General features: G+C 35.7%; 1 protein-coding gene across 2 annotated transcripts in view; it reads left to right on the top strand.

Moving 5' to 3' along the window:
• The window catches only part of LOC310738707 (uncharacterized protein), a 71,809-nt gene extending 48,110 nt beyond the window's left edge, over nucleotides 1–23,699 (top strand). For both annotated transcript variants that reach the window (XM_083563937.1, XM_083563938.1), the window contains 45 exons: nucleotides 527–571; nucleotides 774–827; nucleotides 957–1,064; nucleotides 1,262–1,315; nucleotides 2,607–2,660; nucleotides 2,975–3,019; nucleotides 3,107–3,160; nucleotides 4,374–4,418; nucleotides 4,792–4,845; nucleotides 6,109–6,162; nucleotides 6,251–6,304; nucleotides 6,709–6,762; nucleotides 6,864–6,917; nucleotides 7,023–7,067; nucleotides 7,241–7,285; nucleotides 8,960–9,067; nucleotides 9,204–9,257; nucleotides 9,334–9,387; nucleotides 9,477–9,530; nucleotides 9,614–9,721; nucleotides 9,822–9,875; nucleotides 10,011–10,118; nucleotides 10,227–10,280; nucleotides 10,372–10,425; nucleotides 14,287–14,340; nucleotides 14,526–14,579; nucleotides 14,666–14,773; nucleotides 14,856–14,909; nucleotides 15,012–15,065; nucleotides 15,794–15,847; nucleotides 16,019–16,072; nucleotides 16,399–16,452; nucleotides 16,680–16,733; nucleotides 17,003–17,056; nucleotides 17,136–17,189; nucleotides 17,270–17,323; nucleotides 17,533–17,586; nucleotides 18,232–18,249; nucleotides 18,522–18,575; nucleotides 19,686–19,748; nucleotides 20,216–20,381; nucleotides 21,173–21,282; nucleotides 21,381–21,461; nucleotides 22,072–22,254; nucleotides 23,197–23,699. In XM_083563937.1, coding sequence (XP_083420063.1) covers nucleotides 527–571; nucleotides 774–827; nucleotides 957–1,064; nucleotides 1,262–1,315; nucleotides 2,607–2,660; nucleotides 2,975–3,019; nucleotides 3,107–3,160; nucleotides 4,374–4,418; nucleotides 4,792–4,845; nucleotides 6,109–6,162; nucleotides 6,251–6,304; nucleotides 6,709–6,762; nucleotides 6,864–6,917; nucleotides 7,023–7,067; nucleotides 7,241–7,285; nucleotides 8,960–9,067; nucleotides 9,204–9,257; nucleotides 9,334–9,387; nucleotides 9,477–9,530; nucleotides 9,614–9,721; nucleotides 9,822–9,875; nucleotides 10,011–10,118; nucleotides 10,227–10,280; nucleotides 10,372–10,425; nucleotides 14,287–14,340; nucleotides 14,526–14,579; nucleotides 14,666–14,773; nucleotides 14,856–14,909; nucleotides 15,012–15,065; nucleotides 15,794–15,847; nucleotides 16,019–16,072; nucleotides 16,399–16,452; nucleotides 16,680–16,733; nucleotides 17,003–17,056; nucleotides 17,136–17,189; nucleotides 17,270–17,323; nucleotides 17,533–17,586; nucleotides 18,232–18,249; nucleotides 18,522–18,575; nucleotides 19,686–19,748; nucleotides 20,216–20,381; nucleotides 21,173–21,282; nucleotides 21,381–21,461; nucleotides 22,072–22,254; nucleotides 23,197–23,346 — 3,048 coding nt within the window. In that variant the 3' untranslated portion in view covers nucleotides 23,347–23,699. The remainder of the gene's footprint in view (nucleotides 1–526; nucleotides 572–773; nucleotides 828–956; nucleotides 1,065–1,261; nucleotides 1,316–2,606; nucleotides 2,661–2,974; nucleotides 3,020–3,106; nucleotides 3,161–4,373; nucleotides 4,419–4,791; nucleotides 4,846–6,108; nucleotides 6,163–6,250; nucleotides 6,305–6,708; nucleotides 6,763–6,863; nucleotides 6,918–7,022; nucleotides 7,068–7,240; nucleotides 7,286–8,959; nucleotides 9,068–9,203; nucleotides 9,258–9,333; nucleotides 9,388–9,476; nucleotides 9,531–9,613; nucleotides 9,722–9,821; nucleotides 9,876–10,010; nucleotides 10,119–10,226; nucleotides 10,281–10,371; nucleotides 10,426–14,286; nucleotides 14,341–14,525; nucleotides 14,580–14,665; nucleotides 14,774–14,855; nucleotides 14,910–15,011; nucleotides 15,066–15,793; nucleotides 15,848–16,018; nucleotides 16,073–16,398; nucleotides 16,453–16,679; nucleotides 16,734–17,002; nucleotides 17,057–17,135; nucleotides 17,190–17,269; nucleotides 17,324–17,532; nucleotides 17,587–18,231; nucleotides 18,250–18,521; nucleotides 18,576–19,685; nucleotides 19,749–20,215; nucleotides 20,382–21,172; nucleotides 21,283–21,380; nucleotides 21,462–22,071; nucleotides 22,255–23,196) is intronic.
• Nucleotides 23,700–24,284: the final 585 nt, after the last annotated feature.

The following is a 24,284-nucleotide window of genomic DNA, read 5'->3' as shown; positions in this document are numbered from 1 at the left end:
TTCTTGAAGATAGAAAAGCTGTATGAAAACGCAAAAGAATCCATAGTGCTAGCATTAGCTGCTAAACAGGATGTAGCTAGCAGATAACACAATGGATTTTTTTTTACCATTTTATACAGCTTTTCTAGCTTCAAAATGTTTCCTTAAAAGGAGAAAATCCTGACAGTTTCACATATTTAGGGAGTGAATGAATGAAAGATGGACGGAATGAAGGCATTTGTTAAAATATGCTGAAATAGGCAGAACAGTTTCGTAGATCATATCTTTAGGACATTTTATTTTAAATATAAAACACACACACACACACACACACACACACACACACACACACACACACACACACACACACTCTTACCTACACATTTTTATTACCCAAATTAGTGTCTAACAAATGTAAACTATTGAATTAAATATTTCCATTTATTTTATTTTATTTTATTATTTTTTATGAACTCAAGATATCATGATGCACTCAGGCATTCAAATTCCATGTAATCAATTGTTGTCTCATTTCATTTTATATCAGGGTGCATTAGGAACACCAGGTTCAAAAGGATTTATAGGTGTTCGAGTAAGTGCATCTTTTAACCCTCTTTCCTTCAACTTAAATTTAATTAAAAAATAATCACACATTTCTGATTTCATGTGCATGGCTACCAATAGTAACTGCAGTCAGAATAAGCTTTCATTATTTTTTAATGCATTGTGTGTACACTGTATGAAATGTATAGGAAGATTTCAGGTTGTTGATACATTTCTGATATGTTGAGCAGGGTAAGAGGGGACTTGAAGGAAACAAGGGAGACGCTGGGCCAAAAGGTGAAAAAGTAAGTTCCAGTCAGGATTTTATTAGTTCAATGCTGAAATGTTGTCTGATCTGAAATATATGTTTTTTTAGAGTGAAATAATGATTAATATATGTGACTTTGGGTCTGTTCCCATTTTTACTAACTCAGGGTATTAAAGGAAACCCAGGGATACCAGGTTTCCAGGGTGAACAAGGACCCACTGGATTTCCAGGGTTTCCAGGGGTCAAAGGTCAAACTGGACCAAGAGGCAGACAGGTACTAATGTTATTAGTATGAATTTAATGTTATTATTGTTTTTGTACATTTATTAAAATTCACATTTATTTGTCTATATCTATTCATTCATTCATTCATTCATTCATTCATTCATATATATCAGCATAATTTTATGCCTCACTACTTTGTCTACTCAATTTTATATATATTTTTTTTTATATTTCTCTTTCTCTTAGGGAGAAGATGGTGAGGTGGGACCACAAGGCAAATCAGGAAAGGAAGGAACAAAGGTGAGATGTGTACAATGCTAGAATAATTTGCCTGTTGACTTCCCGTTTTGTTTTGCTGTATTACTGTGTACAATTTTCCACTCTTCCACTCAGCTATTTCAGTTCAGTTTTATTTGTATAGCACGTTTAACAATGGAAATTATTATCCAGTGGTGGACAGTTACAAAGTAAATGTAATTTATTACTGTTCATACAGTAAGTAGCTTTTCTTAGGTTTCTGTACTTTACTTTCCCATTTAGGGAGATTCTGACTTTAACTTCACTACATTTTAACTAGATTACTTTTTTAATTCAAATGACATTTTCCGAAATCAGTCATTGCTTTTTATTTATTAAAACGTAACTGGTCAAACACACAACAAGCCACCAATCAGGGTAGAGCATGCGCTCTGTTTTGAACTTGTTTTGATTGGCACTTGGTGGTATCACCAGTACCACCAGTAGGACAAACATACAGTTCAGCATCAGTTCAACAGCAAGCAAAACGTTTTGAGAAAAATAAACGATGGAAGAAACTTCTAATTTTAACTTGTTACAACACTCGTGTCCTTTTTGCAATATTTTTTTAAAGTAGTTAAAAAGTTTTGGGCTCATGATCATTTTAACAGATATAATTAGTGCTTGAGTAAGTAATATCATTTTATCATTGTGGTCTTTTCACATAAATTGAGTTGATTAAGCAAAGAGTCTTGTGATAAAAATAAGAATAATACGAACATTATAGCCATAATGAACAATAGTACTTAAGTGAAACTTTAAAGGGTGCATTTTTACTTTTACTGGAGTCATATTTTACCTGCTGTATGTCTACTTTTACTCAAGAGCATAGTTTGTGCACCACCACTGGCACCACCACTAGTGTGTGTCCACCACTGGCATTATCACATGCTGTTGGTTTTATCTTGTTTTTGTCTAGTCTGTTTGCTGCTTGTCTGACCTTTAACTACAGTCTTGTAAATGAACTCTACAACGAACTCTACAATTATGTCCAACACAAATCTTTTTTAATTTCTTACAACCTAGTTTTTTCATATACTTTTTTTTTTTTTTGCAAATGAAATTCTTATATATAATAAGTATAGCTATTATTGTCATATTAATAATAAAAATAAGAATAATAATAACAGTGCTATCCTGTTAATGTGAAAACACCCTGAAAAGGTACAGCTACAGAACTACAGCTCATGCATGTGCAAGGTTTTAAAGATCTACTCATAACGGTTTGTTGGGATTTTTTAAAATGTGTTTTTTACTTTAAGATTTTATGTAACATATTTAATTTGTCATAAAGGGGAACAGGGGACCAGAGGGCCGAAAAGGAAAACCAGGACCGAGGGGACCAATGGTAGGAGAGAACTATTTTGAAATCTGTTTTACTAATAGAGGTCTGATGTCTTTTTTAGATCCTGGAGATGTTTTGACATTTTTGAGACAATCACATTAGAACTTATTTAGTAAAATAAAAAAAAAAGCAACAATTTAGGGATATTGTAATAGGTTCATAAAACACATATATTTTTACATTTATTTGAGTCTTGGATTATGTAGATCAGATTCTTTGTTACAGCACAACACTTAGAAATGATAATCAGCTTACAATGCATTATAAGTGTTGGTTAATGGTTGCCTGACTGATTGTTGTATCTGCCTGAAATTCAGGGTCGTACAGGTCAAAGAGGTCATGCTGGAATGCCTGGAACTCCGGTGAGATTATATTTTTCAGACACACAATAACAGATCCCAAAGTGCAAAATTTCAGAATGTCCGATTTGTTTTGTTTCAATATTCCAGGGATTTCCAGGTCCTCAAGGAGGAGTCGGGCCTGAAGGAAAGCCTGGTACACAGGTTCCCATTCTATATTCTCATACCACAATTACTGTTTATTGCTTGTATCCATGTCGGCACGAAGAACAGAGTGTGGAGGAAGCAGCTGCTTTTTGTTTACGGTTTCGAAGATGATTTAAGTTCAAATAATTCTCCAATACTTTCTTACCAGTTGCCACACAAAATGTCTAAAATGGTTCTGGCTTGGAAATGCATTAAACAGGACTATGGAAAGCCACTTGAGTCTAATAATAATAGAATGTGCTAGTTTTATTTCATAAGCTGCCAACTAATAGAAGTGGGAGCCATATTGTTAAACTGAAGCCACATTTGCATCAGTTTATATAATAATTACAGTAATGAAAATTCCCACAATGTACTGGTTTATTACCGTAGCAATATTATTCCCATTGAAAAAAATATTTGACCTTTTATTTTCTGTTTCCTGCCTTATTCGTTGTGAAACAAGTGTTGATGTTTAAAGAAAAACAGCATTTAGATGCTTCTACTCAAGAAATGTCCTGCAACCTCAAAAGCTTAAACTTAATGCAGTTGATTACAAAAAAAAAAATGTACGTTAGTAGTCCATACTGCTATTATGTGGAATTGAATATAATCAAATTAATCTTGTATTTTTTAAGTGAACAATAAATCATCATTTGTAGACATTTTTACTTTTGTATAGTCATAAATGTTACACATTAATTTTAAACAAGACGATAAATTATATGACAAAAGATTTCAATCCGGAAATTAGCAAAAAGAAAAGTCAAGGAATAATTTATTTCTGTATATCTAATAGTCTTATGATTGGTTTACTGTAATCTTATAATATGAAAGGCTCGATAGATTTGACTATTTTCAAGATATTCTCACTTGCTATAAGTATTATTTTTTATTGCAGTATAAATACTTATACCCTGAATCAGAAATGTTAAAAATAAAAATAAAATAAAATTAATTACATTTAAACTTTAAACGTTAAGCTGAGTCTGATTATGGTCCTGTATCCAGTAGGTAAAGTAAGTACATGTTAAAGCTTAGTGAGTAAGGTTTATTAATTTATTTGATGTTTATGTTAATGTTTTTAATGCATATTTCTGTGTATTAATGTTCGCTTTCTAATATTTTAATATATAAGCAAAGCTTCAGTTAAACACAAGAAGCGATTATATATCTTACTTTAAGTGTATTGATTTTATTGCTTAATATTTATTTTTTTTTGTAATCTTAGGGACCCCAAGGTGCTTCGGGTAACCCAGGAGAAAAAGGACAAATGGTGAATACAGTCTCAGCCTCAGGCAGTGATATAAAAGCGGATTGTTTCTTTTTTATGTACCGTATGTGTTTTTCTGTTATTTCTCGGCTCCTATCATTAAGCGCTAGATGTTATTTGACAGCACTGTGGTGCTGAAATAAGCAGCGATCATGTTTTATAGTCGATATTATAGTTTCATTAAAAAGAAAAAGGATTTTTCTGAGTGCAAATCGGATTCTTGTTGAATGTTGAATACCCTGTTTTATAATAAACAATCCAGCAAAATATTAATTGCTGAAAACGTAATGGTGACTATAATCAGCTGAAAAATAAAAACACTAAAACACATAGCTTTGTAGTAATATGTGCCCTTTTTTCCCCCTTATGCATACAGGGCTTACAAGGCATTGCTGGGGAGCCTGGTATAGATGGATCTTCAGGACCTCTGGTGAGCTTCCTTTTATCTTCACCCTTCAGTTTTAAATATATATACTCTATATAATCTTATTCATAGTGTGGGCAATTTTATTTATTATCAAAATAAGCAACTGAAGGTTGATATTAGACAAATGAGGCTTCATTTATTTGCAAGCAGTGTAAGCTTGAAGCAAAATTACACTGATGCTGATTTATATTAGGGCTAGTACACCTGTGTACACATATTGATGAATAAGTATGTGTACACCTGTGTACACATACTTATTCATCAATAATAAATGATGTATTAAAAATAAATCTGATCTTCAGAAAATAAGGATTAGTGCAATGCTGCCAAAAGCATATTTGTTTAGTTTAAACTTGACTAATCTGCAGTATGATTGATAAATGACTTGATGAAAGACTTATATCACCTTATAACTTTATACTTTAACTTACATATTTTAAACGGTAAAATACTGTAATTATCATACTATGTCATGCACACAATCACCTAAAATTATAAAGGTTTAGATTCCCTGCCATAGGGGAAAGCAATTACAATGGTGAAAATAACATGTATAATACAAAGCATATTTGTAATATGCAGATGTCATTTAATATCTATGGACGATGCAAGACAGCAAAGAGCACAACCTACAGTATATTGCACTGATCTTGCTGCTCTCTTTCATTAAAGAAAGTGCCAAAATTGTGCCACAGGTACACTATATTTCCAAATGTTTGCAGACACCTGACTTTAGGATGCCTCTGGATGTGGTTTAATACAATTTGTGTTCAGTTGAACTTGGAAACCCAAACCTGTTCCAGCATAGCAGTGCCCCTGTGCACAAAGTGAACTTGGATAAGATATGGTTTGGAGAGGAAGATTTTAAGTGTCTTGCTATAGAGCATTGCCCTCACCCCTACTGAACCTTCAGAATAAATTAGAACACTGACTGCATCCCAGGCCTCCTCACTAACATTATAAAAGCAAATTGGGACTAAATGTGGAATGCAACGCTCAGAAATCACATACCGTACTTATGACCAGGTGTCATAAGTATAACTTTTGGCAATATAGTGTAAATGTGATACAGCTTGAAAATAAAACAGTGCTTACCCATTGTATCACATGTACTTTTAGGAGTTTTTAATGAAATTCAGAGAAGCCACTTGGTTTATATCAGGAACATTTTTTTTTGACAATTCGGTCACGAATAATTCAATAATTTGATAATCGATATACCACATAATTTTACTCTTATGTACACCAATTTTATTCTATTTGCAGGGACCACCTGGACAAGAAGGACCCATTGGCAGTCCAGGTCTACCAGGAGAGAGGGTAATTGTGTTCCAATGTTTTTGCTTGTTTAGACCATTTATTAAGTAGGTACCAGCTTATAATAGATGTTTCTTTTTTTTTTTTTCAGGGGTTTTATGGAAAGCCAGGAGCAGTGGGACCTCAGGGCTCTGTTGGCATGTATGTAAGTGATGCTTCTGCAGGGGTCTCCAGGAAGTGGGGCTTTTTAATTAACAATGTTTGTACGTAATAGAAAGCAAGATGCAATTTTCCCCTTTATACTAGTTATCATGCATATGCATATTTATAGAGAAATTGATGAGATATTAGGCATATCTGCTTGTCAACAAAGATTGTTTTCACTTTTTAATAGCAAATATGTTAATCATTATTTACAGCAAAGTAATAAATGTGAGGTTCAGGTTTAAAACTGGTACAACATATTCACATGCTTTTTAATGCAGTAGCATGTGATATATATTTTTTAATAGGGGCATAAATACACATAAAAACAAAGCCCTCAGTCTGTCTTTGCTTTAATTAGCTTTCATAAGACAGCAGTCTTATAGTGTTTTTCTTCACCCTAAGGGTTTCCCCGGAAGCACAGGCACACGAGGAAGACCGGGACACGTAGGAGAACGGGTGACTACAATTTCATATGCATAATATTGTTATATAATAGTCATAAGTGTAAAACTTCAAAATTGTAAGAAAAAAAATTGATCAAAGTATGTAAACAATAGGGAGAAGCTGGAGTGAAAGGACCCCCAGGACCAATTGGAAAGCCTGGACCTTCAGTAAATCTTCTGATTATATATAATATTTATTTCTGTATATCTGCATCAGATAAAAAGTCAGATTTAGGGTATATATGAACATGTAGGACTTATGTTGTTTTCAAGGGAACAACAGGAACACCAGGAGAAAGAGGACCTCCAGGACCACAAGTGAGATTCTTTATTACAAAACATAATCACCATAGAGACTACAGTGTGCTTCAATGTTTTTAATGCTCATTTGTAATGCAAATGCCAGTAGTGCTAACATCTATCACTTCTTCTATATTTTTATAACACATTGAATTATTCATTACTTATTGCATCTCATTGCATCTCCTCAGGGCAGACAAGGAGATCCTGGACCTCAAGGAATAGAAGGAGCATGTGTAAGTCATATTTTATTTAATATATTTCTTTCCAAATGCGTACCACCATAATCATTCACATATTCATTAAAATAGGATATCCGAAAAAAAAATTAAGGCACGAACAATAGTGCTCATTCATCTGAAAAGTTCTCAATTAACTCTTAAAATGTAACTTACATTTCTCAGCCATTTCATAAAAAATACTTGAAACAAGGACAGTCTATAGTAACTACCTGTCTTAAACTTAGCTTTCAAAATTTAATTGAAAAGGTATTTCTGTATAAATTTTTTTATTTTACATTCCTATATGTGCAAAGTGAAATTAATATAAAATTATATAATTTACATTTGCCATTTCCAACAGTAGTTTTATTATGAAAATTACCTACTAATTGTAACGCTTTGTAAGTTGCAAAATGAATATAAAAATGTACTACCCACATTGATTTGACATGTGTAACATGTCCAAACAGAAATGGAAATGTTATTTGTCCTAAATGCATTTAGACTCACGGTTAGGACACTTAGGATTGTATTTTTTTTATCATAACACCTTGGGATATTTGTAGCATAATTCAATGTGCTTTTCAAAATGCATTCTGAGCATGAAATAAAATGTGTAGCAGCCTGAAATGTACTAGTGGTGAACAAAGATGTCAGAAAACCAGACTACAAGGTATAGCAAAAAGGTAGCAAAATGGTGATGTAAATGTGTTTAAATGCATTTAATGCATTGACACTTTGGCAGCCAAATATCCCACAGCATCTTAACCGTGAGTCTAAATTAATTTGTGGACAAACAACATTTAAATGATTATTTTGACCATTTCTGCCTGTTACACATATCGAATCAATGTGGCTAATACATTTTCATTTTAATTTTGAAATATGTTGCACGTATGGTAATAAAAATTTTTTATTTAAATACAGAAATACATTGATATTTTGAATATTTAATTTTAAATAGAATTTTGCTTCCTAAGCATTTTACTATCATTTGCCTAGTTCACTGTCCATGGTGCTGAAGCAGTTGCTGATTCAAGTGCTGTTGTGGTGTTCTGGTGTTTTGGGGCAGTGATGTCATTGCATTAGGGTCAAGGACATGCTTGAGTACTGACAAGCCTACAGAGAATTGTAATAGTTGTATGGCAAAATGAAAATCACCAAATTGTAGCACAGACTATCTCAAAAAGCAAGAACAAGTACATTAAAATCAACATCTACACAATTAGCCTCATTTAGCAAGCTGAATACAAATAAATGTATTCTTAAATGTTTTAGAATACCCAGATTAGAAAGTTGATAGTTCATATTCTATTATCGCAGTGGTTCTCAAACTTTCTCCACTTTAGATATGGTGGATTTTCAAACCCCACTGGTCCGCCATCAACCCAAAAAAATGGTAATTAAATACTTAAAGTTTAGAAATGTCTAATTTATTGAAAACACTTAGGAAAACACTTGGGATGGATCTATCACAGGACAGTATGTGCACACTCATTTATGCCTAGGGCAAATCTTAGCCAAGGTTTTGGTTCAACTATGACCTGTAAGCTGCCACCAACCTGTTTCTTTGTTAAGCAATTTACAACTTTACCTTTAAACTTTGTTTAAATTTAAATACTTTGTGGTACAATAAAATTGTACCACATACAATCTGTAACATATTGTAACTGGTGGTATACTTTGCAGGGTCCCCCAGGGCTGCAGGGAGCCAATGGGATGATGGGAAGACCAGGGCCTTATGGAAAAAAAGGAGCCCCAGGGGATCCAGGCCCAAGAGGGCCTCCAGGTGCCCCAGTAAGTGCAACAAATGGAAAATCTATATAAGCCTTTTCCTGAATAAAACGCTGACATTATGAGTGATGTTGTATGGCCACAGTGTATTGGTGTGTTTAATAGTGTACCTGATGAAAGTGTAAAATTTTTTCCTCAGGGCTCTCAAGGTGAAAATGGGTTGTCTGGACCAGCTGGGGAGAAAGGGGAGAAGGTGAGAATACTATGAGCTGAACTCAAATTAATTTGTGCTCAGTTTTTGAATAACTTACATGAAATTGAACTTCTAGGGAATACTGGGTCCTCTTGGTGACATGGGGCCTTCTGGACTTGAAGGTGAACAGGTCAGATGATCAGATTTTATAGTATGTACCAAACAAATAGAGATTTTGTTGCCACATTTGATTAATTATGTCATTTTGATGTTTTTTAGGGTCCATCAGGCCCAGACGGACCTGAGGGGTTAGTGGGGAGAAAAGGGGATCAGGTCAGGTGAAAAATGAATTAAGCATTATTGTGCTACAGGGATCTTGGATTCAGAGGTTATTGATTGTTCTTGTTTATTTCTAGGGAGAAAGAGGCCTCTGTGGTAAAAGTGGTCCCCAGGGACAGAAAGGAGATAGTGGTCCACAGGGTACAAAAGGTCTGCAGGGTCCACCTGGGCTGCTGGGTAAAGAGGTAAATAGAGGTTCACTTTAAGCAAACTGTATAACCAAGGTCTGGATGAATGCCACATAATACTACTAAAACAAATGTCTGGAATCTTGTATTAATCAAGGGAGATGTTGGTAAACCTGGAGATCCTGGTGGCCCTGGGCCTGTAGCGGAAAAAGTGAGCAATATTATTTAAAAAAAATTTTAAGTTGAAGTTAAATCACCCAATTTGTACCAATTGTATCGAAAAATCTGATTCTTGTTCTTATTACCTCTTATTATATTAAAGTTTTGCGGATTTGGGTTTTTCCAGGGTGAAAAAGGCCACCAAGGGATGATTGGTTTAGAAGGGCCCTGGGGAGCTGTAGGAGAACGAGGAGAGAGAGGAGCAAAAGGGGACAAGGGCAACACTGGTCTTATAGTAAGAGCAAAAATAAAGATTTAGTCATAGATATAGTGTTTAGTTTTTTCTGCAATAATGTGCTGTTTCATGTTAATAAGGAGATAACTCTGCTTACCTGGTCCTCAGGCGGAACCAGGTCTTAGAGGTGGCGTTGGAGCTGTTGGGTTGAAAGGACTTCCTGTGAGTGTCTAACCTTGTTTTATATCAGTTTGATTTATAATAAAGCTGATCTTAACAAACTGTTTATTTTTTTGTGCTTTTTTTCAACAAGGGTGGGGTTGGATCACCAGGGCCAGTAGGGGCAAATGGACCCCCAGGGGAAAAGGTACTCAATTTATTTGCATTCAGGTCTGAAACCTATGTAAATTATCAATAGTTTTTGTCAAGTGACAGTATGTTTAGGAATCTCCAGTGGACATTTGTTTGAAGCTTTTGTTTGAGCAGTGTAAATAGGTTTTCGAGGCCCTTTGTACATTTATTGTGAATCTCATTTAGGCATTTACTGTATATGCAGTGTATTAGTGTACATTCAAGGACCAACTGTGTAGCTTTTAGGGTTATTTCCATTGACTGTACCTTTAGGGAGAAAAAATTTACCTGCATGGAACTTTAGATAATCAGGATCAGAAAACTTTATTGATCGCATAGGAAATTTTTTTATGAATATACATATTAAGCTATATATATTGTCAAATGAAATGTGTAGCACCATGAAACGTAGCAGCAGTGAAAACAGATAGCAGAAAGTCAGACTACAATAATAGTTATAAAAGTTATCGCACATGTAAACAATTATTAATTATTGCACTGGCATTATTGCACATAACTGCCCAAGATAATAACAATATATATGTGGCATGAAAATCTATAAATATAACTATATCTATACTACCTCTATCGTTTATTGCCTACATCGTGGAGCAGCTGTAATGAGCATCACATAAACCTGCTTTATAACTAAGTTAGACAGTCACTCAATTATTCAGTTAATAATTCACTCACTCTGTCATCATTCAGTTATTCATTTAGTTATTTACTAATTCCCTTTGTCGGTTATTTACTCACTTATTTGTAAAAATGCCTGTTTGGGTAAATAGTATATCAAATGATATTTTATAAAATCATATACAAATAGAATTGAATAATAAAATAATGCAATAGTTTACATTTTTAGGCCCCATTTGCGTAATACAGATCTTATACAAATCTTATGGTGAGTAGCCACAGTGACACGAAAACATACACAACAATGACGGGGTTATAAAAAAGAGTTAGCATCAAGTTTAATAATAATTTTAAAAAATGCGATTAAAGTGCGAGGTGGAGACGCAACAAAATTGTGGTCTGCCACCTAATATGTTCCTGAGTTTATTTATGTTCCGCACGTAAAAAGGATTGCATTCAGTAGACATGTGAACTGAACCGAAAGTCCTGTACCGAAATTTTTGTACGAATACGTGTACCGTTACACACCTAATCTACAGTATCTCACAAAAGTGAGTGCACCCCTTACATTTCAGCAACCATTTTATTTTATCTTCTCAAAGGGCAATACTGTAGAAATGAAACTTTAATATACTTTAGAGTAGTACAGATTTACCCTCCTCTAAAAATAACTCAACTTACAGCCATAATTGTCAAAAGAGCTGGCAACAAAAGTGAGTACACCCTAAGTGAACACGTCAAAACTGTGTCCAAAGTGTCAATATTTTGTGCAAGCACCATTAATATCCAGCACTGCCTTAATCCCACTGGGCAAGGAATTCACCAGAGCTGCACAGGTTATTGCAGGGATCCTCTTCTATTCCCTGACACCGTGACACCGTGGAGCTGCTGGATGTTAGAAACGTGGCGCTATTCCACCTTCTGCTTGAGGAGCCCCACAGCTGCTCAATAAAGTTCAGGTCTGGAGGTCGTGGCCACTTCATTACCTTAAGCTTCCTCAGCAAGGCAGTTGTCATCTTGGTGGTGTGTTTGGGATCATATTCATGTTGGAATATTCGGTCATTCGGCCAAGTTTCTAAAGAAAGGCCATCATGTTCTGGTTCAAAATGTCACAGTACATTTTGAAATCAATGTTTCCAACAATGCACCGCAACTCCCCAGTACCAGCAGCACTCATGCAGCCCCAGACCATGATGCTACCACCACCATGCTTGACTGTAGGCAAGACACATGCTGGAGACCATCTGAGCCAAACAAGTATAACTTAGTCTCATCAGACCAGTATTCCAGTAATTCATGCTCTTGGACAGGTCATCTTTAGCAAATTGCAGGCTTTCTGTCACACACAGCACGAGGACTCCACCTCGGCTCTTTGTGAAAAGCAACAATTCTACAGTTATTCTCAAATTCTCAGAGAGTTCTTTGCCATAAAGTGCCATGTTGAACATCCAGTGGTCAGTTTAAGAGAATTGTACTTAAAGCACCAAGTTTTCATTAACTGCTATAATACAATATACTCAAATTTGTTTTTGTGTACAATTAGACAAAAACATGAGCATGATGAATAGGACATGTGGCTTTGCATGGTTAAACGACATGCAGCTGTTATCACTTAGGGTATACTTAATTTTGTTGCCAGTTATTTTGTAACTGCACATTTCTGCCTGCTCTAAATCATGCACAGACATGAAAACTGTGCTAAGTTTACATTTAATGGATTCAGTTTAAATAAGTATTCAGCCAAGAAAAAGAAAAAGCTATTGGTGTTAATTAATTGTGCCATTTATTTCTGTTTTATCGTTATCTTCGTTAAATTCCTGTTGCGTCTCAGCCCATATTTTTTCTAAACAATCGCATTCTTCAGATCAACCGAATGACACTCAAAGATAATATTTTTGGCTAAATAAGGCCATTAGTAAATGTTTGCAACCGGTGCTTTACTCTGGATGTGACTGTGACTCTATGCTTCTACGTATGATTATAGGTGTTTATTAGGCAGCACATTAACATAGGATTTTAATTAAAATTCTTTTGAATGCACACACAAATGAAAATCAAGTATTCAAATAGATTATGGTATAAACACAAATATAAAACAGCTTCTATCCTGTAAAACTGCTTTGCTTTTGTTTTGTTGTCAGTAAAGCCCTGCTGTCAAAAGAAGCAAATGCACATATGAATAAAGACAGAATCTTATTTCCAAATTTAAAAATATTTAGAGTGTCACAGAACACATTATGCACAGTATCATCAGAGCGCTCTATATGAGAAATGTGTAGCATCAGGGACACAGTGTCCTTGTTATGACAGTGTGTCCTGTTATTTTGTAGCCCCAGCGCTGTAATATTTTGTCTATCTTTGGAATGGGGCAATAAAACTTCATGCTCACAGCAAGTCAGTTCACTTTACTGTTGCCTGCATTTCATGTACCCAGTGTGTTCACTAGTAAATTATCAGATAAAACATACACTATACTGCCAAATGTTTGTGGACACCTGGTCATAAGTACGGTATGTGCTTTTTGAGCATCGCATTCCACATTTAGTCCTGATTTGCTCCTAAATTACCTCCACTCTTCCGGGAAGATGTTGCTCTAGACTTTAAAGTGTACTTGTAGAGATTTATATTCATTCACACACAAGAGTTTTAGTAAAGCCAGGTACTGATAAAGGTGTTCATCCCAAAGGTGTTCAATAAGGGTTGAGGTCAGAGCTCTCTACTGTAGCAGGAGATCTTCCACTCCAAGCCATGCGAAGCATATCTTCAAGAAGGTGGCTGTGTGCACAATGGCATTGTCATGCTGGAACAGGTTTGGGTCTCCTAGTTCAAGTAAATGGAAACGTTTTAACACATCCAAAGACACCCTATACAAATGCGTGCCTTTACCTTTGTGATAAAAGTTTGAAAAAGAACCACATGTGGACATGAAAGTCAGGTGTCCCATTACTGCTATATACCATATAGTGTATTATAAGAGACCATTAGACATGATAGAACATTTTGTAAGAGACCATTAATTTTAACCTGAACTACAAAAATTATACTCGATGCATTTATATAAACAGAATCTGGTATAACACACCTAGGTTTGGGCTATTAATAATGGTGACATAATAACAGCCAGCATGCTAAAACCTGTCAGGGGCTAATACCTGATGGGTGCAATAAAAATGATATATTTCATGCGATTGTAAACCCTTATAAAAATTCACCGAACAAACATGTGTGTTCTTACTTTTAGGGAGACATTGGGCCATCGGGCTTGCCCGGCATGCCTGGAAATACCGGGCCTCGGGTATGATTCTCTAAACATCCCTTAACATCTGTGCATGGCATCAGAGAGCATCAAACCAAATCTTGTTTGATGGTTCTTTTTCAATGATATGCCTAACAAGAATATTTGAATTTTTTCCAAAAAAATTATGTTCATTATAAAAAGACTATATATTTGCATGCAAATAATTTCTTTGTTTAAATTAGGGAATAGCTGGTGTGGCAGGAGTGAGAGGAGACACTGGAAAGCCCGGACCACAGGTTTACATCCGTTACCGCTCTGTTAGTGTTTGTATAATTTGCAAATTTATCTAGTAATTGTCTTTAAATGTCTGAAATACATACAGGGTTCTGATGGGCCTGTAGGTCCTAAAGGAGATGCTGGCCCTAAAGGCTATGCAGGTCTAGATGGAGAGAAAGGAGATGCAGGAGACCCAGGGGAACCAGCAGAGCAGGTAATTAACCACTATACATGCATGTTGTTAGAAATTCTGTTTAATAAATGCTGTATATATTTAAATTATATGTGTTTTCCAGGGACCAGACGGCCTTCCAGGTATTCAAGGACCCCCTGCATTGCCTGGTCTTGAGGTTTGCATATCCATTTATTTTCTTTTAAACATTTGTGTACATTGGCACCAAAAGCTTCATGAATTTTCTCACAGTACATCCTTCACACCATCTGTTTCCCAGGGGCCCCCAGGAGAAGCAGGACTTCAGGGACCACCAGGTCCACCAGGAGCAGAGGTAAGTATAGACTGACGGTCTTTTATTAATTAATGTGTTTTGAGAAACAAATTCCTCTTGCATCCAGCTAAACTAAGCAGCTAAAGAGTCTAATATCACAAGCAAGTGTAATGAAAAATTGCAACGTGTTGGCTTATCACACACTCTAACATTTTAAAACATTAAGTAAGAAAAATACAGGTGGTTTGCAACTTGCTTTAATGACAGGCTTTACAAATTTAAATTAGTATCCTGTTGTTAAGATGTTAGATATTCCCTCAGCCCAGGAAAATCTTGCTCTCAGAAATGAAAGGGTATTGATTTCCGAAAGAAAACACACAGGGAAACACTTGTATGACTGCCACGAATATACACAGGAAATTACTAATTACAATCTCCAAGATCTCCAAGAATGTCTTTGTACTTTTCTGTATCACACATTCCACTTATAAAATATCGAATGCTTGAAAGCAGCATTTTAAAAGTACAACAGGCATTTACTATTTGCCATCTTTTTTAAGAACTCAAACTAACTCTGACAATTAATGTTTGGAAAAAAACACTACCAAAAAACGTTTTTATTTATTAATTATAGTTTATGTCCTTAAAATGACCAATGCAGAGACATTTAAGAATCTGTATGCAAAAATAACACAATGTAATTTGTGCAAATTCAAACCCGAGTTTGTCTATTTATCAATTTTTCAGCATGTTTTGTCCACCTTCTTAATGAGTTTTTATTGTTGCAGGGAAGAATGGGTCAACCAGGACCAGAGGGAAGACAAGGCATCAAAGGAGACAAGGTAAGGTCATAGTGGGATTTTCATTCTGGCTTAATCTCTTTGTCCTTTCCAAATTACTTCTGCTAGTGCTTTTTTCTATCACCTTAGAGGACAATGTTTAAACTTTGCACAGTGTAATTAAGCTTAGAAAGGTTGCAAATGTCAGCTAATGAAAGTGCTTGTGTGTCTTAGGGAGATGATGGCATTAATGGACCACCAGGAAATATGGGTCTCACTGGTAGGAAGGTAAGCTTACCAGCATCATGCCTTTAAATATTTCCAGTCAGGTAGCAAAAAGTTTCAATTTACTTTATTTGTAGTAGCTGTACAACACTTCTCATAAACAGTGTCATTTTATTTTGGCCCTTTTTCACTGCATCATCATTACAGTAAAGTAATAATAAAGTAAAATAAATCTCACCTGTGAAAACTATTTCCAGCAGCAAAAGTATAAACATGTGAAAAAGTTTAATTTTGTTACATTATAAGTAACAACTGGTAGAGTTGGTCCTTGACAAAGAAAGACAAATATGCTAATAAATGATAACTGAATTTTATTTAATTTTTTTAAGGGAAAAAGAGGCAAAGCTGGTTTAAGGGGCTTAAGAGGACCAAGAGGAGAGAAGGTTTGAATTCATTGGTTGGATCAAATGTAACTATAGAATTGTTGCTTGTAAAAAAAGAATATTGCTTGATATCTGACATTATCAATTATTATTATTATTATTATTATTATTATTATTATTATTATTATTATTATTATTATTATTAATATAGTAACCATTTATACTATAAAAATTGATAATGATTCAGAAAGTTTCAGAATCTCGAAATTTTCTTGGGTATCTAATAGGGAGCAAAAGGAGAGATTGGTGAACAAGGACATCCAGGATGGGAGGGGTCTATGGTAAGTCTGCTCCATTTCCCCCAAACCCCAAAACAGTTATCACATCACAGTGGTCTAATTGGTCTTTGTAACAGAAAATAGAAAAGAAAAAAACAGAAAATCGAATAAAAAAAAAAATAAAATAAAAAAAACCCTGAAAATAGAATAAAATATAAAACAAATAAAATAGAATAGAAAAAATAGAAAATAATTTATTTTAATTATAATGTCTTGTACTAAAAAAAAGTGACTTGTGTGCTAATAGCATTAATGTTCAAACATTTTTTTAGGGTATCATAGGCCCGAGAGGAGAGAAAGGTGAAGAAGGTGCAAAAGGAGAAGAGGTACAGCACAGCAGAAACTTTGATAAAAACTTTACTGTACTCATGACTATGAAACACTTATTAATATCTGTTTTGGCAGGGAGAGAATGGTGATCAAGGGCCACCTGGTCCACCAGGAAAAGATGGCTTAAGGGTAAAGGTCACCTCAATCAATTTAATTTGGTGCAATCACAGACACTTTTAAAAATTTTTATCAATTTGTCTGTGCTCTAGGGAAGCCAAGGTGCTGTGGGCCCACCTGGATTTCCGGGTCCAAAGGGGGATAAGGTACCGACACTATAAATGATACATGCAGCGATATTTTGACAATAAAAACTATTAAAAATAGTAAAAAAAATTATAATCATTTAAATGATACAAATCCACTGACAAAAATACATAATTATGTCTAAACCATTGTGTTCTTTTCTCCAGTCCAACTTTTTTTTATATATATATATATATATATATATTGATGGTTATATGTCTGTCTGTAGGGCAGTAATGGTCTGTCTGGTCCAAGAGGGATGCCTGGTATACCTGGACTTCCTGTGAGTATTGAGTGCTTATTTTTGAAAATATTAGCACTTTAAAAAAAATTTAATCGTACTGTATGTATCAGGCAATTGATTTTCATACACCAATCAGGCATAACATTATGACCACCTGCCTAATATTTTTATTGGTCCTCCTTCTGGGGTCTGACCCTTCAAGCATTAACAGCATTTAACTTCTTCAGCAATTTAAACTTTAGTTTGTTGGCTGCCCATTACCCTGTCGCTGGTTCACCACTGTTCCTGCAGAGCTGCAGTTTCAGAGATGCTTTGACCCAGTCGTCTAGACATCACAATTTGGCCCTTGTCAAACTTGCTCAAACCCTTACGCTTGCCCATTTTTCCTGCTTCTAACACCTCAACTTTAAGGACATTATGGTCATTGCTGCCTAATATCTCCCACCTACTAACAAGTGCCATGATTAAGAGATAATCAGTGTTATTCTCTTCACCTGTCATAATGTTATAATGTTACAATGTCATGCCTGATCGGTGTATAATAGCAAAAACAGGACCTAAGGACTATTTTGTGGATATCGGCTTGAAAAATGTAGATTGAAATTGTAATATGTTCATCTTAACATCTTAGTTAAACATCTTAGGACAAATCTGAGTGACATTTTAATTTCTTCTACTCTGCAGGGCTTGTTTGGAACAAAGGTATGATTTTTATTTATTTTTTTATTAGAAAATTTGACACGAGTTCCCATTGTGGAAAATGTTTGATTAGGTATCAGAACAACACACTTCAGGAGGGGACGTCTGAAAAGTAAATATCAATTATCTGACAGAAATTGGTTAAAAGGAAAAATGTTCCCTTTTTTATTTTCTCAACCACAGGATGCATCTTTTAAAACTCCATTATGTATATTTACAGTGCAGTATATGCATGCACTGTATAGAATGGTGATAATGCTGTGCTGTGTTTGCAGGGTTTGAAAGGTTTTCAGGGGGCTTCTGGGCCAGCTGGAAAAAGGGGCCTTCCAGTAAGTGAATTACGAACATAGGCTATTTTGTTGTTATAGCTTTTTATATCAGACTGCTTCTCATTCAGCGGTAGTTCCTTAGTACTGACAAACAGTACATTTCAAAAGCCTTGCATGCAAATTGAGTGTTATCATTAATGAAAAGGTGTAAATAAAATACGAAAATAAGTATTCTAGTCCTAGGAAAGGCATTTTAATCAGAGACGAGCTTTGAATGTTGAAAAAAATAAGTATAATCAAAAAGAATTGTTCTGAGGACTGCTGAAATGCATTTTTCTTTCAAAAAACAAATATTTTGCCTTTCAGATAATAAAGTGCCTGTCAAAAGTTTGAAAACACATATTGTAACCTTGTATGGTTTTGCCAGAACGTGCATGATCTTTGTGCTTATATGCAACAAACATAGTAAAAGGCACACAGGAATTGACCATTTAATGACTGGAGCAAAGTTCTACGGACATATGAGTCCAAATTGTAAATTTTTGTCTGTAACAGAAGAACTTATGTAAGATGGAGAACAGGAAAGAAGATGTTGGCAGACACCCACGGTCAAACATGTAGATAGAAGCTTAATGGTTTCAGGTTGTTTTGGAGCAGAGAAGGTTGGAGACTTACTGTATTACAAGTGAAAGGAATACTGAACCAACATTTACAGCCTTCCTATACTTCAACATCATTCAATTTCCTCTGGACTGGAACCAACTTCACCATACAACAGGACAATGACCTTGCATTTGTCTAAGCTCTGTAAGTGTTATTTAGAGAGCAAACCTTTGTGTGGAGTGTTATCTATTATGGAATGGCCTGCCCGGTCACTGTACCTAATCCTATTGAACTGCTCTGGGATTAACTAGAAAGCAAGGTCAGAAAGAAATATCCAACTTACGCAGAATGAAGAACACCATTGGCTGAACGATCTTTTCTTAGTGGTAAATGACTTCGTTGCATATAAACAAAAGCAGCATTGCATGTGTTTCTTAAAAATCATAAAAGACTAAGTGTTTCCAAACTTCCATGGCATTGCATGTATGTGGCTTCTCTTTCAGCGTACAGTGAACTCCCTCTGTCGTCTTTCCTCTTTGATGGTTTAATTATTATTATTTTATTTAGGGACCACCCGGACCTCCAGGACCGCCAGGCCTCTCAGTGAACCTCACTATGAACCAGATTAAAGCAAGTCACTCCTTTTTGCTTAATTCTCTATTTTGAAGGATAAAGGTTGAAACAGACATTCAAAACATGGTTTGGATGCTGGATGTATTTGCAATAAAAAGAAATTGAGTAGTTAGAGGCAGAATGCAATTGAGTAAAACAGTAATTACTATTAATTCTTTATCACAACAAAAAACAACATGTAGGTATATAGAAGCAAACTTTAATTTGAAGGCTAAATAGAACATGTGAACAAATTAGAAAACAGACAAGTGACAGGAAAATGGGTCGAATGAAAGCAAGATAAGAAGACCACTGCACATGACTGTCAATTTTCAAACTAAATTCAGTTGTGCCAGCCTAGAATGTAGACTTCTATGTATATAAGGGTGTGGCACAGCCTGGCATGGTGTACAATCACATTTTGATGTTTTTACCTTTTTTCTGTGTTTACAGTATATAAGTTTTCTTCTTTTTCTCCCCAACAGGATCTTATGTATGTCTCAGACAAGCCGAACTACTCACTCATCCAGGTACTTTTGGATTCTCTGTTCCATGACCTGAGGCTGTTGCTGGATCCTCCTGATGGCACTAAAGAGCGACCAGCTTCAACTTGCATGGAACTGTGGCTCTGCCACCCCAACTACACCAGTGGTCAGAACCCCATCACCTTATAATGCCGGTGTTGATTTAGTCAGCGTCTTTCAGTTCAACACCAGTCACTTCTGAGGGCACTTTTCCCTTTTCAATATTTGGTCTTTTTAAATTGAACCCTGGTGTGTTTATACCTTTTGGTTCCATAGGGTATTTGTAAACACAACAAATACAACTGATCCGAGACTGCCTGAGACTGCCTTTAATTATTATATGGGCAGAAAACAGAAATAAGGATGTGCATGAAAACCAAAAAATAATGGAATATCTCAGCTAAAGGACCCAGAAGCCAGAACACAATATATTTATTCATAAAACTTTAAAAAGCACTTTATCTTCAGGTTCAGGATGTAGTTAATTTATCTCAGGATCACTGAGGATGAGGCAGTAATACACTCTGGATGAGAAACCATGGACACAGGATTAAATTGCGGTTACCTTTTGAACCCCTTGATGTCAAATTGCATTACCAGCTGTAACAGTGTCCCACCCACACAAAATACTGATGTTGTACTCACAAATTCTATTCAGTTAGAACAACGCATAGTAATGCACACAAATCTAATGTATATACTCTGGCTATATAGACCGCATTAATATTTCTAAAATTAAGTTACTGTTGTAAACCAAGTGTATTTCATTTTCTAATAGTAGTAGACAAAACAATTTACACCTGAGAAATCGCATGTGAGAAGCACATATTCATTTAAAAACCTTGACATAACTAAAATTATATATACTGTATACAAGTAACATGTTTTCAAAAGTTATTACAACTGTTATAATTGCAGGTTTCTATTATATCGACCCAAATCAGGGCAGCCCCGTAGATGCTCTTTTGGCTTTTTGTAACTTCTCAGAGTCAAAGACAGAGACTTGCCTTTACCCCAGAATGGCACAGGTGACTGCATGTTATTGCCAGAAGCTCACACTCTATCATATTATTGATAATATTTTCTGGAATGAAATTCTAAAAGCCATAATTTTTATTTCCCACAGCTACCAATGAGAGCATGGTTGAATGACTCTGTATCAGATAATGCGTTCTACTGGCTCAGTTCTCGAGAGAGGGGTTTTACGGTAAGCAGATTTATTCTGTTTTGTGAATTAATATGTTGCTCTTAAGGATTTGCTACTGAAGGATATACAAGGTGGTATCAAAACGTTTCGAGAGTTTCCAGCTCTCGTATTTATCTACGTTTATACACTATCACCTTTAAAATAGTCCCCTTGCACAGCAATACAGCGCTCCCAGTGTTCTAAGTTTTTTTTTTCAAAGCGCGTCAAGCACTTTTCACGATTGCCACTGGATTTCTGCAATGGTGTCAAAACAGCGACCTTCAAGCTCGATCTTCATCTTTAAAAAGAGGGAGAAGTCCGCAGGAACCAATCATCATGTCAAATGGTTTCGACATTTTCGGGGGGTTGAGCTCATTGAAGGTCTTCCTGATCTCTCATCTTCATCTTCCGTTCTTTCATCTCTTAAATCGGAAAACACCTTGAACGACTCGTTGCAGCATCTACGTATGCCGTGTCAAACATCTCAGTGTTATAAACATATCAATGATGAACATGTTCCTGGTCAGAATAGCACCAGTTAGCACCATTAGTCTTGAAACTTTTTGATACCACCTCACAGTAAAGGCTTTCTATATCAGATAATAAGCCTTCGTCTCTGCTCTTCGGCCAGTTTGAATACATAGGGCTCACAGTGGTGCAGATCCGTTTTCTGAGACTTCAGAGCACCTCGGCGGAGCAGAGAGTGACGTACTCCTGCTATCCGGGACACAGACTGGGGCAAACACAGCGACAAGCACGCTTCCTGACCAGCTCAGTGCAGCAGAGCTACCAAGGGGCCCTTCAGGACTGTGTGGTACACAAGACTTACTAACAATACAAGATTTAGATAAAAGTATTTTTGAGGTGTTTTAAGGTTTTAGTGCTGAAGAGCTTTTCTCGGTTGGTTCGGAGCAGTTTTCGAATCATTCGTAAAATTGGCAAACCTTTGACCTATTGTAGAGAACTAGTTGATCATTGGATCTGATACCATTCACTCGCCTTCATTAGTGTAATTCACAATTCGCCTGCACAATTCACCAATTTAAGTCACATAAAAAAAAATTAGAAAGTTGAATAGCACTTTTAGGTGATAGATGATGACAACCATTTTGCAGTCAATGACTTGTGCAATGAGTTGATGCCTAAATGTTTTGGGGGTTAAGACTATCCAGATGAAACCTGTATAATATATTTTGATCAACACGACATAAATAATTAATAATGTAGTAATCAGCAGACAATTTTACACAATCAATTAAACGAATGTACCAAAGAATTCGCAAATTTGTTTAAAAGCAACAGGAAAATTGCTTTTTTTTAAGACAGAAAGAGACAAAATTCCCGATGCTTAGCACTCTAGAAAAACATGATGGCACTGATAGTAACACAAATATGACCATGATTAGCATGAGAGGTAAAACTTTGAAGGCTGATTTAAACCTGACTAATGGATTAGTTAAGATAAAGTGAGGACTAAATACCATTAGGACCATTGTCAAGTGTAACCAATATGGTTAAAATGGTTTTAATTTGATCCATTGTTAATAAGATTCATGTGCAAGTCAATCAAGTGATTTTTTTATATAATATATATTTGGTTTATTAACGATTTATAAAAATTTTTTTGTAAAGTCAGACATTCAGCATTAGGTGTAAACACTAACATATGTGTGTGTGTGTGTGTGTGTGTGTGTGTGTGTGTGTGTGTGTGTGTGTGTGTGTGTGTGTGTGTGTGTGTGTATGTGTGCGCTTTCAGCCTGCTAAGGAAGTGGATCCAGGGCCCCGGGAGTCTGTGTTTCAGTTTGTGGATAAAGACCTGCTCCCACTGCGGGACATCGCAGTGTTTGCCAGCAGCAGCTTTTCACATGAGTTTGGCTTCACTGTGGGCCCAGTGTGTTTCAGCTAAAGTGTGTGTGTGTGTGTGTGTGTGTGTGTGTGTGTGTGTGTGTGTGTGTGTGTGTGTGTGTGTGTGTGTGTGTGAGAGAGAGAGAGAGAGAGAGAGAGAGAGAGAGAGAGAGAAAGAGAGAGAGAGAGAAAGAGAGAGAGAGAGATTGAGATAATTTTAAATTGTATAACCTCACACAGAAATGGGAGCGAAAGTAGAAAGAGGTAAACTGTATAACACGAGGATGTAAGGAAGACCTGTGGGTTGTACCTCATGCCCTTTCTAATCCTCATTACACATTAATGACACTTTAAACGAGCACATTTTTACTTGTGCTTCTCAACAAACGAAACATCATTTCTGTTTACACTCATTAGTATCCTTTTTTTTTTTTGTAAGGGGGGGGGGGGGGGGTCAAGTGCATGACAGAGTGTTAATGTGACCACTATGTGGTTGCACAGTGTTTAACTGAAGAACCATAAATTGTTTCCAAATGATATTTACACTCATGATACATCTGGGTACGTATCGATATAATAAAGTTTTCCTACTTTCCTATTTGCTATAGAAGCCTTTATATTAAAACAATGTGTTTTGAAGAGAACACAGCTTGAACCTGATCTTTAAATGACAAATTAGACAGTTTGAAATGATTTTCCCCTGACAGTGCTTAGCATTATGTGCACTATATTGCCAAAAGTTTGCGGACACCTGGTCATAATTATGGTATGTGATTTTTGAGCATCGTACACCAAAAAAGTCCCAATTTACTCTTATAATTCCCTACACTTTTCTGGGAAGATGGTTCACTACATTTTGGAGTGTGCTAATGGATTTTTGTGTTCATCAGCCAGAAGGGTGTTAGTAACGGCAGGTAGTGATGTAGGTGAGGTGAGAAGGCCTGGGGTGCAGTCAGCATTCACATTGATCCCAAAGGTGTTCAGTAGCGGTAAAATCTG

Source organism: Silurus aristotelis (genome assembly GCF_946808225.1).
Source record: "Silurus aristotelis genome assembly, chromosome: 16".
Lineage (NCBI taxonomy): Eukaryota > Metazoa > Chordata > Actinopteri > Siluriformes > Siluridae > Silurus > Silurus aristotelis.
Note: the sequence above shows the minus strand (reverse complement) of the source record. Positions and strands in the feature narration are given on the sequence as shown.